Source organism: Acartia tonsa, chromosome 13, assembly GCF_053477335.1.
Source record: "Acartia tonsa isolate MP-2025a chromosome 13, ASM5347733v1, whole genome shotgun sequence".
NCBI classification, from domain to species: domain Eukaryota; kingdom Metazoa; phylum Arthropoda; class Copepoda; order Calanoida; family Acartiidae; genus Acartia; species Acartia tonsa.
Window position 1 is genome coordinate 35,287,763 of NC_137272.1, and position 16,708 is coordinate 35,304,470.

General features: G+C 32.3%; 1 protein-coding gene across 1 annotated transcript in view; it reads right to left on the reverse strand.

Moving 5' to 3' along the window:
- Positions 1 to 6,607: 6,607 nt before the first annotated feature.
- mspo (M-spondin) overlaps positions 6,608 to 16,708 on the reverse strand; it is a 57,101-nt gene continuing 47,000 nt past the window's right edge. The window contains exons 9-19 of the mRNA XM_080146447.1: positions 16,271 to 16,364; positions 15,767 to 15,877; positions 15,348 to 15,422; positions 14,304 to 14,407; positions 13,761 to 13,798; positions 13,090 to 13,196; positions 12,515 to 12,549; positions 10,854 to 10,912; positions 10,575 to 10,645; positions 10,118 to 10,185; positions 6,608 to 9,774 (exon numbers count right to left, since the gene is read on the reverse strand). Of these exons, the coding sequence (XP_080002573.1) occupies positions 9,717 to 9,774; positions 10,118 to 10,185; positions 10,575 to 10,645; positions 10,854 to 10,912; positions 12,515 to 12,549; positions 13,090 to 13,196; positions 13,761 to 13,798; positions 14,304 to 14,407; positions 15,348 to 15,422; positions 15,767 to 15,877; positions 16,271 to 16,364 (820 nt within the window). The 3' untranslated portion in view covers positions 6,608 to 9,716. The remainder of the gene's footprint in view (positions 9,775 to 10,117; positions 10,186 to 10,574; positions 10,646 to 10,853; positions 10,913 to 12,514; positions 12,550 to 13,089; positions 13,197 to 13,760; positions 13,799 to 14,303; positions 14,408 to 15,347; positions 15,423 to 15,766; positions 15,878 to 16,270; positions 16,365 to 16,708) is intronic.

Sequence of the window (16,708 nt, forward strand, 5' to 3'; positions counted from 1 at the left end):
TTTGTTTTTTTTTGTTGCATTTTAGTACCTTAAAATCGACTTAATTTTTTTTTTAAAGACTTAAATTACTTTAAAAATAAGAGGTCTACAAAAAAAAACGATTGCATATCTGAATTCTATGAAAAATTTTACATCTACTACTTACTAAAAGAACCGGCTAGCTACCTTAAATAAAAAGTGAAAACGTTGATACACCTTCTTTCTGAAGAAAATTTGTTACATACAAGGAAATTTTGAAGATTATTCTGGTAATATTATTACAAGGCTTACTACACCTTTACATTGATTTTGATTTAACATTAATCTCAAAGTAAATTTTAGCATAATTTAATTTTGTCTGGTAATATTTACATAGCTTATAACCCTTTCTCTTCTCATAGATAGATAGATAGATATATAGATAAATAGATAAATAGATAAATAGATAAATAGATAAATAGATAAATAGATAAATAGATAAATAGATAAATAGATAAATAGATAAATAGATAAATAGATAGATAGATAGATATGTCTGTTTGTTTGTCCGTCCGTCCCTTAAGATCTCGGTAACTACTGATTCTACTCTTCAGGGAATATACATATTGGTCCAGCAATGGTTTTAGGCTATTTTCTTGGGGGGTGGAACAACCGCAACCCCCCTCCCCCCATCAAAAAAAAAAGAAATCATTCCCTATTTTTTTTAGGCAGTTAATTTAAAAGTGGTGATCGCAGCACCAGAGGTTTTTAATTTTTTTTCATTACCTCTTGGTGCAAAGCCACTAAAGGGTAGGGCGAATTCGCTAGTAGATTATACAATATTATTCATTTTCACAAAACAGAACTTAACACCATAAGATATATTTCAGAAATAAATGATAAAGCTACTTGTCCTTTCATCTATAGACACAAAAATACCTTAGGCATTAGCCATAACGGAAATCGGACCAAAATAATTTGAAGAAATATATAAGAAATATAAAAGCAGTAAAGAAAAGCTGTCATGGACGTTTTATAATTTATTATGCTCCATAAGGATGGAAAAGTTGACAAAAAATTTCAGTCGACGGACGGGCATTTCTAATTATAGAGTAGCTTTGATAGAAATAATATATCCTACCTCTAAATCTCAAAGTAAACTTTACTATGATTTAATTTTGTCTGTTAATATTTACATAGCTTAAACCCTTCCTATTAAACACATACTGCTATTCATCATATAAAGACAGTGACGACCAAGCTCTTTATTTTAATGGTTTGTAAAATGAGAGGTTTCAAAGGTTTGAACGGGGTAATTTTATGTATTTTCAAGATTTTGAGGGGGGTAAAAGAAGGGGTTTAAAAGTTTGACGGAAAAACTCCTTTACCCGGCCCCACCCTTGGACATTTATAGGAGAATAAACTAGTTTTAAATATTTTGATAAGGGCTTTGGTTATTTTAGAAAACGGCTATTCAAAAAAAACCATGGAAATTTATATTAGTAAAGCTACTCTATACTTAAAACGGATTTGTATCATTGTACATTTGTTTTGTGATAAAACATTTTTTTCAGAGACGCCTCGACGATTTACAAGAATGTCCTCCTAACAAGATCCATGTTCTATCCCCGTATTCCTGCTATAAAGTAGGCTTTAGTAGGCTTTATAGTGTGTAGGGATTAGTTGTGCTAGCAGTGGTGAAAGGTGGACCTTTTATAGGATTACAACAACAATGGATATACAATATGTGGATATTGTGACAGGAGAATTTTTGTCGTCGAAGCAACTTATAGTGCCTAATGAAAAATGACGTCATACAATAATCTACTTCTTTGTCGTTAATTTAGTCCTCAGATATTGGTCAGGTTTCTATATGGTTAGGGGAGAGGGGTTGGTAAAGTCATAAATGGCGGTTGAGTAAGTGGTGTCCGTTGTATTAGCCAGCTTGGAGAAACACTTTATCATAGTATGCAAGAATATCTCACAATATCCATGTATTCTATATCCAATACAACAAGATGAACCATTTGAAGCAACAAAATTGTGTACAAAGAAAATAGCCAGAATCAAAAAAAGAGAAAATACCTGATTAAAACTAAGGGTTAATAACCTAAACTTTAATAGATTTTTACGGCACGAATACAAACAATTAACACTTTTATTTCAAAACCTTTGTCTAACTATTCATGGTAATGAGCTGTGCAAAGAGTTTTGGCCAAGGCATTCCCACAACTCTAACTCTTTATATCGCGCATCTGACATATCAGAAGTAGGAATTATTAGCTAGGATGTGGTGTCGTTTCGAGATTCGAACCTGTCACCTTCCCGACAATTAGCGGATACACTTTGTGTTACACCCCAGTCGCGGGTTTTCATTGTGTAAACACTTATCCTTTACCAGCACATTGATATACTTATGTATATACAGGATTATGCATATAATGTTCAATACAGAGGTTGTTCACAATAATGGATCATTTCATTTCATGTATGTTCATATTACAACAAGGATGACAACATCCATAAAAGCGAAGCGCTGAAACGGTAGGACAAACGGACATTAACACTTGTATAATGTCAGAACTGAATAATCAGAATATAAATGTACAAGAGTCGATGCAAAATTGTTAGTAAATTTGTTGAAAAACTGCTTGATACAGAATAATGTTTATGGACATACTTACATTTTTAGGACTTAATTATAGAGTTGCTTCGCTTATAATATTGTACTTTGATGTCAGGAATCAGTATACAAAAAATCAGATCGATCGAATGGAGTGACGGACGGACGGACGGACGGACCGACCCTAATTATAGAAAAGCTTCGCTTTTAAAAAGTATTTTTTTTGTTTGTAGCAGATTACTGTTCAACTTATTGGATTCTTCACTTAAGAAAAGTTAAATAGATAGGTTTTGTGTTGATTTCAGGCAATTTTCAGAGCCTCTTGTTGCTAGGGGCGTAACCGCAAGGATTTATATGAAGAAGTAAGTTTATTTTGTCTGAAGTTTAGGATCTCAATATCTACTGAATAGCTTTGCTTTGGTTGTGATGGTTTTAGGCTACTAAATATTTAATTTAAGCCTTGGGACAATGGTTTTTATTTAGTTTTCTGCAATTATATACCCTTTGGAATGCGGATCCGCTAGATGCGTGAGCTAGAAAGATATGTTATGTGGACAACAATGACATTCTATCAATATACAATGCAATTTCAAATGGTTTATGTCAAATATACCCACAAATAAGTTTGATAATTCTAATTTTTGTTGTCAAGTGCTTTACTAAAATCAAAGTGTCATTTAATTCTTCAATTTTTAACTAACAACTTCATGATAGACTTATCGAATCGCAGTTTTAAAAAATAGTTTTTAAATACTTACAGTTCCCTATCCCTGAGGGGCAACTTACTACCCAATATAACCAAACCTGACCTAAAGTAATGAACAAACCGAGAAAAATTGGTTTTCAGTGATCAATTGAATGAAAACACCCATAGATTATTATGAAGACACCCTTTGTACATAACAAATCTTTACATATATTACAAGAGGACAGTAGGTTTATCAATAGAAATGAAGGGATGGGACATTGGATCTAAAATTAATCTATTTTGGGGCACTAAAACCAATGCAACCTTTTACATTTTGGATAATTTTGCAGACTTTGTGCCAGTAGCATGTGGAATGGGGGTGTCACCACTCCCTTTGAAATTTGACCTCCCCTTTTTTTACCGCAGAATGTTTTCAAAGCCCCAGGCCAATCACTGTGCAAGCTTAGGGCATTACCTTGTAGAATGCCGCTAAAAAGTTATTTTCCCAGCAGACGGATTTGCTCAACATAATTAACACAAATATCACCTGATTACAAGAACTACATTCCAAACAAGTTTTTTTTAAATTGGAAAATAAACTGCTTTTCATTTTGGGGTTCTTGGAGTATCGATTGGAAAATAAGAAAAAAGAAAAAAAAGACATGTGTAAATTATTTTCTTTGAAGTTTACTTATTTCTGATTATACCAACAATGAAATTAATTCGGAAAAAAAATCACGAAACCTAAACGTAAATTTCATCTGTTATTGGGTGGCAACACTCAGTAGAATTGACAATCTTTTTGCCTGCCCCCCAAATATTATTTTAGATTTATTTCGCTTGTTGGCTATAACTTATTCCTGTTATAATTATTGTAGTTTTTTTCTAGAGAAATTTGGTTTTTAAGATTATGGAGGTAGAACTCTAAAATTGAATTTAATACCAATTGTTCCACCTCTATATACCTGTTTAACACTCACTTGTTCTATATATTTGCTTAACAACATTCAAAATAGGATTTACCATCAGGGAGGGAGGTGACATTGGACTAAAATAATAGTATTAGTAGTCTGGTACCCAAAGTTTAATGACCGCATAATTCGTTGGTTAAACACTAATTTTAAAGTTAAAAAGGAGCTATATTTTCCTTTCCTCAAATGGCAAGGACCCTGTCCCGATTTTGTGTATTGGGACTTAAGCTCTTATAAGTGCATAGCACTATGTCTAAGGGAGGGAGGTTAACTATACATGCATCACTTCCCATAAATATATCCCCCCCCCCCCCCCCACCCTCAAAGAAGCTCCAACCTTAAATTTATCATAAATGGTAATTAACCTCCACCCCCCCCCTCCCTTAATTATTACACAAACCCCAAGACCTGAGCACTGGGCAGTGATTAATTCATGAATATTTACAATAAAAAAATACATTATATTAAAAATTAATATAGATTTTTGATAAGACGACATTTCATATCTTATTATTCATTTTGCAAAATAGAGGTTTATATAAGATAATTATATTTCTATTATATCCAGTATGCTACAAATATGTAATATCATAAGATAAAAACCAGTTTTTTTTAGCCCATATTCGGGGCTAAAATGATTTTGATCTTATAATTGTACATTTTACAAGAACTTTAAAATAATGCAATGCTAAGAAAAATTCTTAATAAAAAAATAAGAATTTATTTTTACGAAGACGACATTTAATATTTTTATATTTCACATCTCAAGATAAAAATATATATCTATCATGGGTGTGTGTAATTGTATACAGGGGACATTTGGGGCAATTACCCCAACCTAGAAGCATAAATTACCCCAACCTAGAAGCATAAATTACCCCCACTTAGAAGCATAAATTACCCCAACCTATAAGCATAAAATACCCCAACCTAGAAGCATAAATTACCCCAACCTAGCAGCATAAATTACCCCAACCTAGAAGTATAAATTACCCCCACCTAGAAGCATAAATTACCCCAACCTAGAAGCATAAAATACCCCAACCTAGAAGCATAAATTACCCCAACCTAGAAGCATAAATTACCCCAACCTAGAAGCATAAATTACCCCAACCTAGAAGCATAAATTACCCCAACCTAGAAGCATAAATTACCCCCACCAAGAAGCATAAATTACTCCATCCTCCCCCCATGGAATTAAAGATTACTGACAACTTCAATAAGTGCAAAGTTCTGAAATCGAACGGTAAAACAAACAAACATGGACAAAAATAAGCAGAATATTGATTTTAAGCTAAATATAAACTTTATTGTAACAATTATAGAGTTGCTATGGTTTTTAAATCGCCCCTACCTGTTACACTAATTATCTTGAAAAGAACGTGTCCTAACTTTTGTGATTTAAAAAAAAAATAGCCATTCGGTGTTTTAGTAAGTAGTAGATGTAAAATGATCCATGGAATTTAGATATGCAATCGTTTTTTTTTGTAAACCTCTTATTTTTGAAGTAATTTAAGTTTTTTAAAAAGTAAGTTGGTTTTAAGGTACTAAAACGCAACAAAAAAGAAGAAAATTGCCATTATGAACAAAAATAATAAGAATTTTTAATTCTGTTGAGTAATCATTGAAAAAAAACTATTTTGTTTAACCACGTATAGAATCAAATTTTTGAACTTTGGGAGCACGTCACGAATGGGTTAAAATAAATTACAAAAGTTAGGACACGTTCTTTTGAAATCGTTCGGACGATTCTAAAATGCCTCATTTATTGAAAAAGCTAACGTACGTATTGACATTTTTTACATATTACAGATCCTAGATTTATAGAAAAGGTTCGTTTTTAAAAGCGAAGCTTTTCTATAATTAGGGTCGGTCCGTCCGTCCGTACGTACGTACATCCGTAACGGATAGCTTTTTTCGTTAATTTAGGCATGTTAGAATTGTCCTATCGATTTCAAACTTTGTATGGTGATTCCTGCAGTAATTAGGTACGATTTAGAAAGCGTAGCAACTCTATAATCATTACCAAAATGTCCATTTTAACTAATTCTTATATGATCTAATTATCCGATTGATCTGATTTTTTGTATGCTGATTCCTGGGACAACAAAGTACATTATCATAAGCAAAGCAACTCTATAATCAAGTCCTAAAAATGTCCATAAACCTTATTCTATATCAAGCAGTTTTCCAACAAATTTACGTACAATTTTGAATCGACTCTCATACATTTATATTCTGATTATTCAGTTCTGACACTATACAAGTGTTAATGTCCGTTTTTCCTACCGTTTCAGCGCTTCGCTTTTATGGATGTTGTCATCCTTGTTTAAAAACATTTATTTTAAAATGATAAAAATCGTAAAGTATATTTAAATACATTTATTATATATAAAAGGTATTAATTATAACACAAATAAATAAACAAATTAAATTGATTACAAATGTTTAGAGTATACAAATGGAGTTAAATATTTTCCAGTATGGCTTCGAAACCAATTAATATCCGTAGGACTAGAACCGGTTCTCAACCACACTGAAAAATTATGTATCGCATCATATTTTAGACAACCTTCTACGAATACTAAAATACAAATCATAAAATGAATTCCAGGTTTGATAGCCCTGGTCTCCGGTTAATAAGTTGGGTATAACAAAACTGGAATTAATCTTAAATTTTCTTCTATCATCCGCGGAATGCTGTCTATAATACTATAACTATTTCAGCTGTAGAAACATTCATTCAGAAAATTGATGGAACATAAGGATATATTACACTAATAACATTTTAAATTCAAGGATTATAACTATTTTTTTTTTGGGGGGGGGGGAGGGGTTGTGCCACCATCCTCTCCAGAGTAAACGCAATGAAAAAATTATTTATACCTCCAAATCATTTTACCTTTTCTTTTAAAATCATAAATTAAAATTGTTGGAGTTGGCTTCTCCCCATAACCCCCTCCTCAAATTTTCCTAGAGTTCTCTAGGGGCGTAGCCGCTAGTAATAATAATAGCATCCTGAATTAAATACTTTTCATCACTATTAATTTTTTTTCCAAGCATTTTTGAGAATTTTTGTTTCTATGACTGAAATTTTTGGATTATTTTGCTGAAAAAGCAGTTAAAATAATACACACCATCTCTAAGTCATATTAAGACATTTTTAGAAACTCAATACATTTTTTTTATGTGTTAAATCCTCACAGAAATGAAAATTTAAGTTAGTCCTAGTAAGGATTTAGGCTATTTTGTGGAGCTATTAATAAGGATGACAACATCCATAAGTAGTGAAGCACAAAAAAGGATTAACAGACAAAGTGAGTTATAGAGCAGATGTTTAGTTGTCATAAAAAAAAGAAACAGAAATAGAGAAAATATGCAAAAATCGAAGAAAATCACGAAACCTTATTATAAAAAATTATTTGTTTCTTATGAAGCATGATGATAGACTAACAGAAAAAGTCAATTATATACTTGATACACATTGTTACAGAGATGGGTTTTTGAAAGATGAATGCCGCAACTATTCATTTAATTTTTTTGCTGCATATTAATTAATGCATCTTTTTAGAGCTGTATTAGACATTATACAAATGGCTAAAATAATAATTTCAAAATTTTGAATTCTTAAGTTGTATACTCTGTTGAAATCCATCGTCTTTGTTCAATCAATCAATGTCGAAAAAATGCGACATTCATCTTTCAAAACCCCATCTCAGGTATTCATCACAAAAAATTTAAGCTTTCTATGTTAAATAGCAGCCGAGAAAATTACATTTCCATCATACCTCACAACTTTACGGACGAACAGACAAAGTTTTATAGTATCTTCACTTTGAGAAAATATTCTTAATATAACTTAGGGAAGGGTGTGTACAATGGCTGTTTGTTTAACAAACTTTCAATTTAAATATTTAATATTTTATAAAAAATTTTTCAAATTTCCTGTCATAATAAAAGTGGGAAAGAGAACATATAGATTTTGTAGAAACATTTTTTCTTCCAACTTTTATTAGATTTAGTATTTTAAAAGACATTTTTTGCTTTATAAAAGTTTTTTGTTATAAAAAAAGAAAATGCCCGTAAATTCCAGGAACCTTATGGGATAAGACAATGAACGATAAATTGACATACAACCACAATGATGATAAACTAAATCACCCCTTATGTAGATTATAATTGGTGGTTGAAAACCTTGGACACCAATATTTTGGTCCAATCAAATATTAATAAGTACCAAAAGTTTTTGACTCAATGAAAAAGAACTTGTTGTTTACCAGTGGGTTACCAGTGTAATTTACAGTCCAATGTCCCCTCCCTCCCAGGTAAATTTAGATTATTTTTTTCACCACCGTTGCATTGATTAACATCTGTTAAAGTAGCGAAGCTACTCCACATATAATTATAAATATCCCACAGTGCGTTTGAAGGTGTCCCAATTAGGGCTCTGACACAAAAGTCAAAGCACCTTCATACGCACTGTGATCCGTCTGTCGATTCGAGCATTTTCACAAGAGATATAGAATACGTGGATATTGTGAAAGATTCTGGAATATTCTGATAAAATGTTTCTCCCAGCTGGCTGATATAATGATATAACCCTCCCCCTCTCTACTTATTCCTTTACCCAATTCCATCACCTAACCATGGAGGAACGTACTGACCAATGTCTGAGGACTATATTAGCAAACCTAAATTAACGAAAAAAATCCCCTGTCTCAATATCCACGTATTCTATATCCATTATTTTTACCAACGGAACATTAGTTTTTACAATGCTTTTTAATAAAAAAAATTCCCCCTAGTTTTCCTATTCAGTAAAAGTATCAACAAATAAGAAAGTGTTATGAATTTATTATTAAAAATATTTTTATTTGAAAATATTTTTTATTCTTATTCTACTTCGCTACTTTGTTTATGTTGTCATCCTTGTTATTTTTTAAGATTAAGAAAGTTAACACTTAAAAAAAATATGTTTTGAATGATAATTAATTCATTTGAATTATTTTGAGGACTGTACATGGGAAATTTACATAAAAGGACTGTATGTAGACCAAAGATAATAGCTACGTTTATTAAAAACAAGGCGCTAGAAAAAAGTTTAAAAAGCATCTTTTTTTCTTTAGATTTATAGTATGTTTAAAAAAATTATCTTGAACTTTTATATTTTAACTGTTTAAAAGCAGTTAGAGCTATTGGAACATTAAATTTGGATGCTGTCTAAAATGGTGCAAAAAATGGGGACAAATTTCAAATTGATTTGACGGGGCTGTTTATTTACGTCACAAGTGAGGGGAAAGAAAAAGAGAAGGAGGAAAGAAACCCCCTAGAAAAGAGATGGGGGTATGACGTCACACGCCAAAACAATTTGAAATTTGTCCCCATTTTTTGCACCATTTTAGACAGCATCTAAATTTGCAACCCTTGCAAAGCTATTCCTTGCATAAGTTTGTCTGTCTGTCTGTATGTATGTATATCACCAGTTAAAGTATCCATTGTTGCAATTTCTTGCACTTCCACACCATTTGTGATCCCTGCAAAAAATAAGTATTCTAATCAGGGACCTAAAGGGATAAGACAAAGGCCGCAACCTTGCAATCTATCCAAAATGATGATACTCAAAGGCAAAATTAGCGTTTGGACACTCAAAATTTAAAAATTCACCAAAATTGTTAAGCCAACGAATACAAAAACGATATTATAAAACACTGGAGACTAGTTTAATAAACAGCCCAATGTCCATTTCCTCACTGATTTTAATGTTCAGGGACATTGCACCTAAAGTGAAGCAATATCGCCTCCCCAATTTCCAACAAATTACATTAACTTTTTGTATGTAAATAACTGGTAGCATAACTTCTCTATAATAAATCTTACCTCAATTTAGGGCAAGGTCGTCCGCCATTCTTTGGATGTTGCTCAATTATTCTAGTTCTTACTGCTTCTCCTTCGGGGTTCAATACACATTCATTAACAGACCTTAAACTGCAGACTTTAGCAAGCATTATAACAAACCATTAACAGCTGTTATTAAGCACTACGGCCGCAGCTTGGCAAAGTAAAGCTACAATAAAAAAAAACTTTTATTTTATTAATTCATTTTACTTGTCCCACTTTTAAAAAAAAAATTGTAGCTGCTGCATCAACTAAAAAAGGCGACAGAAGGCAATAAAATCAGCCGCCTTCAGTTTTATACTACAGAAGCCAAAGCTGCAAGTATAGCTTCGAAACCGATTAATATCCGCAGGATTTACCTGATTCTGCGCATTACAGAAAAATCATTATATTATAGACAATTTCTATTTGATAAATAACTATTCTAGTTTGTGTATTTTCCTATTCCGCAAGATTTGCTACAAGAACTCCACTCCGCCCACTGTGAGACCCTGCAGGGACGCGTAGAATCTAGAAAAATAGATAGAGAGATTTATTTGCTACTAGAACTCCACTCCGCCCACTAGGAGATCCTACAGGAATGCGTCGAAAATTGATTGATAGATAGATTTGATGCCACATGCCTAACATAGCAGCAGTAAGTAGAAGATAAAACATATTTTTTTAGTATGACGTAATATGATCCATTCTCGAGTTCAGCGGGTTTGTTAATACTTACAATGTCTTCTAAACTTCTTTTTTCTGTGTCGCCTCTGTTTTGTATTCTCACTGTCATTACTGTGCAAAATTCTAATATTTTTTCTCAGATTTTTCCTTAAATAATATTCATCCTTTTACATGATAATAATTACTTTCTTGGTTTTAAGATATGAGACACTAGATGCTGTATTCTCTAAATGAAGCTTGAGTGAAAAAGCGAACTCAATCAATTGAGACAAAAAACCTATTGAGACAAAAATTACCATAGAGCACTGCGCTTCTAGCATCTAGGGATATGGAGCTGGGAGCAAGAAATAGCCTAAAACTATACCCAGAATTATTTATAAATAAATAGCTTAAAACCTTGCCGGGACATATAAGAGGCTTCATTGTAAAGATAAACCACATCGGTTCAGCGTTTAGCGAGATCCTTCGCTACAGACAAAAAAAGCGTATTATGTAACACCACATGATAACTAAAAGACGTTGAAAATGGTTTCTTGACAATACTTTTTGAGTAGGTAATGAGAAAGCCTTAACACAAATCAAGCGAAACTCTAGACAAAGGTGGTGTTTTTTTATACTAAAGTAAAAGGATCATTGTCTGTCTGTCTGTGTGTGTGTGTGTGTACCGAAGGATCTAGCTAACCACAGAATTGATGTGGTTTTCCTTTACAATGTTGCTTCTCATACATCCGGGGAAGGTATATAACCATTTTGGGGGAGGGTACCACATCCCTTTCCAGAGAAATCGTCCCTCGAAAAAATGGCACATAAAATTAAAATAATCATAATAATATCTAAGGCAAGATTTTACTAGATGAAAGCGGCTATTTCAAGACAGTAAATTAGACGTCTTAAGAGAACTGATCAATAAATTTTGCAAGTCTTTTATCACCATGGATGCAGTAAATATAAATGGAAAATAACTAAGTTGCCAAAATGTAATCTTTAGAATCCGAAAATGTCACGTATTTCTTTTCTTAAACTAGAGTCTAGGCCCCTAGCATCTAAGGGATCTATATTCAAAGGGGTGAGTATAAAGGGGGCAGAAAAATAGCCTAAACCATCCCAAGGCATAATAAAATCTAAAAAATAAAATAGCCTGAAACCATTTTGGGACCTATGTGAAGGTTCTCTTTAAAATCATAAACTTCAGACCAGAAAAATATTTTATTGAATAGGATTTGTATAATTTCTAAATTTTTATTGTTGTCTACAATTTTTAAAAAATCAACCTTGTCTTTTCTTTAAAAAATTATGTGCATAAAGTGAAAATGATTTTTGAAACTAAATAATACCAAAAATTTTTAGCAAGTTGTTTTCGATCATAAATATTTTCTAGATTTTACAATAGAATTGTTTTGTTGTTTTGACTTTAACAAATCATTTGACGAAAGAAAATAAACAACTAAAATCCTCTTAGAATAAGTTTTAACTTAATCAAATGAATCGAAAAGTTAAAAGTACATTTAAAAACACATTTCAAGGTTTTTTGAAATAGGATAGATTTTTTTCTTCTATGGTCAACAAATTTTAATTTTTAAACATTTTTAGCCTTTCTTTAAACATCGTTTTTATGAATGTTGTCATCCTTGTCATTAAAAAATAACTGACCAATAAAGACTTAGAATAGCTTAGTTTCTAAATAACTTTAAAGCTTTATAAATATTAAAATTCCTGTTATATCCGTTTAATATTTTCTGTAAAATTTCCTGAAATAAAAAATATAATTCAAAATAAATCTTGTTTTAATATTTATGTTAATATAATCCTTTAGAAGATTACTAAAATCTTTTTCTTCCTCTCGTTACTTTCTAATAATTTTTAGTCGTTCTTGGAGTCTGCTATGAGTGAAGTAGTAGGATGTCTCGGTGTTAACTTTACTATACAAAGGAGCAATTTATAAGCAACTGTGTTAATTATACACAACCAGAAATTGAAATTGTTTAATATCGCCATTCTGGCAGCCAGTAAGCTTGTAGGGTCATTCAGGTAAAGAGAAAACTTAGCATGGTCATCCAGGTAGAGAGCTAACCTGCTGACACATTTATCCAGGTAGAGAGGAAACCTGGTAGGGTCATTATGGTTGAATGCAAAACTGGCAGAGTGATTTTAAAAAAAAAATAAGCTTTTATCAAAATATCGTAAAAGGTACAGCTTATACAAAATATTGGTCTCATAGCCTATTCCAGGTTCCAGGTATGATCCTGCAGTTCCCAATTTAATTATTTTAGTAGTTGAAGATATGTTACCTGTTTAGTTAGTTTAGAATTATAAACTTTATCCTGAGCTTGGTTCAGATGTTGACTCTTGTATTTCTTTTTCAAGAAGTCTGTTGGCGAGACAGAAGCATGGTATCCTGACAAATAAAATAGTCCCTTATATAAAAGTAACAGGATATGTGTCTGTGTATTTATATGTCTATCTGTACCGAAGAATCTTGCTAACCACTGAACAGACATGGTTCTTCTTTACTGCTTAGCTCTCAAAATTTCTGAGAAGGTTTATAACTATTTTGGGAGAGTACCACCCTTTCAAGATTAATCTGCGCTAGAGAAAATACAACAATCAAAATCATGCATGGTAATGAGTTTCTCCTGTTTACAAGACAAGGCTTTTTTAATATTTACATTTAATATGAAGAAACCAATCGTCTAGCCCTTGTAGAGAATTTTCTCTACATGGAGATTAAAATGAACAAATTGTCATAAGTACTGAAAATCATGTAGATAGACTCCATAATATTTAAAGTTTTTTATGGAGCAAACATAGCGTTCAACATGAGTTAATTAGTCAAATGATTTTGAACAGACAAGCGAGAAGAAAAAATGAAGAAAAGAAGGAAGGGAGATTAGCATTACAGACAGACAGACAGACATGGTGTCGCTGAAAAAAATATTTCTTAAATAAATTACAAAGTTACCTGATCTAAATTGCTTCTTTCTGTTCAAATATTTGCTTCTAGTAATAAAAAAGCATAACAGTTTATTCTTAATTGGATTTTAGGAACAATCTGATCACTTATTGTTATAGAATATGTACACCTTTAAATACGAAAGGTCAATTATTTTTTCTATAAGATAAGTCAGCCGTTTTGTAAATGTTTAAAGTTGGAAGTTTATGATTAATAAAAGTTATCACAAATATAGGTATTATATAAATATTATGTTTTTGTTCCTGATACTGCTATTATTAAAAATTAGAAGTTTACATGTAATAAATGTTGTCACAAATGTAGGTATTAAACAATTATAATGTATTCATTCTTGATACTGCTAATTGGTGGCAATGGGAAAAAGCAATTTTGTAAATGCTAAAATTGAAAGTGTAAAAAAAGTTGTCACAAATATGGGTATTAACTAACTTTTATGTTTTTGTTACTGATACTGCCAATGGGGGTGGTAATGGGGGAAGCTGCTTTGTAAATGTTTAAACATAGGTATCAAATAATTATTATGTTTTTTTCCTGATACTGCTGATGGGTGGCAGGGTGGGCAGATTATTCAACTCTGGTGGGGTTATCTCATTCGTTTCTAAGGACATGTCGAGCTCGGAATCTGTTGTCGTTTCCTAGATACGAACAATAAGATGAAATTAAATGCTTATAAAACTAACAGGATGCTTGTCTGTCAATGTATACCTTAAGGATCTTGCTAAACTATGAAGCATTTGAGTTCTACTCTTCAGGTAATTTAGATACTGGTACCGAGGAAGTTTAAAGCTATTTAGACAAATTTCACTGGAAGAGGGGAGTATTAAATTATAACCCCCCAACCCAAGGGCTTCCAAGCTTTTTTATTTGGGGGGGGGGTAAAATTTTGAAAACAAAAATTTTGGGGGGGGGGTAATCTTTATCTTATAGAGGCATTTTTTTATTTGGGGGGGGGGAGTAATCACCCCTTTACCCCCCCCCCTTGTACGTCTATGGCCCAACCCTATTATAAAAAGTGTGTGTACACTCGTGACTTTAGAAGTGATTTATACTTTTGTTTTGAAAATCATCACTAATAATAACTCTTATCTTCATCAAACAGAAAATGAAAATATTTGAAATAAATTAATTTTGATTAGAAGACCTCTTGTACTATTGTACTACTTTTATAATTAGTGGACACGAACCTAGAAACCTCTCTTTGGACACTTGAGAAATGGGGGCAGGCAAAATGTCACTAAACTTTCTATTTTAGAAAAAGTTTTTTTTTAAATATTGAGAGGGGTTTGGTTATATTTTTTTGTTTTTTTTGGAAAATAGTTGTATCTCTTTTTTTGGACCATAACGGTTCAGCGGTTAGCAACATCCTCCGGTATATACAGACAGACAGTCAACCTGTTACTTTTAAAGAATATCATATCTGTAAGAATATAAAAACAGTATCCCTCATAGCTCATCCATAGTGTTTTGGTTAATCATATCGATTATTACCGAGAGGATGGGGTCTTTTGATGTTATTAAAAATTGTGAGTTTCTGTTTAGCAAAAGTTGTCGCAAATATATGTATTAAATAATTACCTGAATTGGGACAAAATCAATTATTTCGTTGTCGTCTTCTTTATCCTCACTTTGGACCAAGTATTCATATTTGGATCCTTTTTTTAAGTACACAGGTTTAAACATATTTCATTATGTGCACGCCATATTCAGACACTATTGCGATGGGATCAGACTTAAGGCACAATATAAAAAATATGTACATTTTGTTGATACAATATTAAAAACTAGCAGCTACGCCCCTACAGGATTCTGGGGGCACTTGAGAAAGGGAGATTTGAATCCCAAAACCCATTTTTTTATATTTTATGGGTGGTGGGGGGCATCCGGTAACAAAGCCCCTAGATGCTAGGGGACCATCCTTGAGAGTGGCAAGTGTTCTACTTAAAAATCCCCTCCCCTAAATAGTTGCTACCAATATCTATATTTATCTGGCACTTTCCTTCAGTTTTTTCATCTTCACTGGCCGTTGGATAAACGGCCTCTTTTTGTGTGGATATAAAACCCTGGATTTCATTCTTGGACTTGTCATTCAGAGTGTACTCTTTCACCTGAATAATGGATATAGAAAACGTGGATATTGTGAGAGATTTTCCCATACCCTTATAAAATGTGTCTCCCACCCCTTTCAATAACCATGGAGGAACGTATTAACCAGTATCTTAGGACTATATTAGCAACCAAAATTAGCGACAAAAATTCCCCTGTCACAATATCCAGGAATAGATAGATTTGATAGATTGGAAAGATCTTAAATTGGAACTATTTAGGTTTTTATGTGGGCGAATGGACAAAAAAGGGGACATCATAGCTCTCCTTAGTTATCCTGGGCTGGTGGACTTGGACGCGTTGGTTCTGGACATCAGCCTTGCCCTTACGAGGTATTTTACAGGTAAAGATAACGAATCTATGAACGTTTTCGGTCTTCTTTAAATCTAACTTACTTTATTGAATGTGTAGGTAGCTAGGGTTGGAAAATCTTGATACTGGGGATAGTAGAATGATCCAGCTGGGTGAGATGGATAGATTGGGGTTATTCTAAAACATATGATATATTAAAATATAAAGACTTATTTCTCTTAGATTAGTCGTTTTACACTTCAACAAGATGGATACAAAAAAAAACTTAACAATACTTTATGAAATAGAAAAGTTAATCGGTTCATCAATCTGTTAGATCTTTCAGCATAAGAATTGTAAAACGGATAACCTTTCAGTTGACATAACTAAGAGAAAAAAAAGAAAGAATATGCAAACTTTTTTTAAAAATCACGAAACCTTTAAAATAAGGTTTATATCTTTTGCAAGCATGACCGACAGACAGGCGTACAAAGCAATGTATAGACTAAATTTGCATATGTCATAGGAAACTATTGAAAATT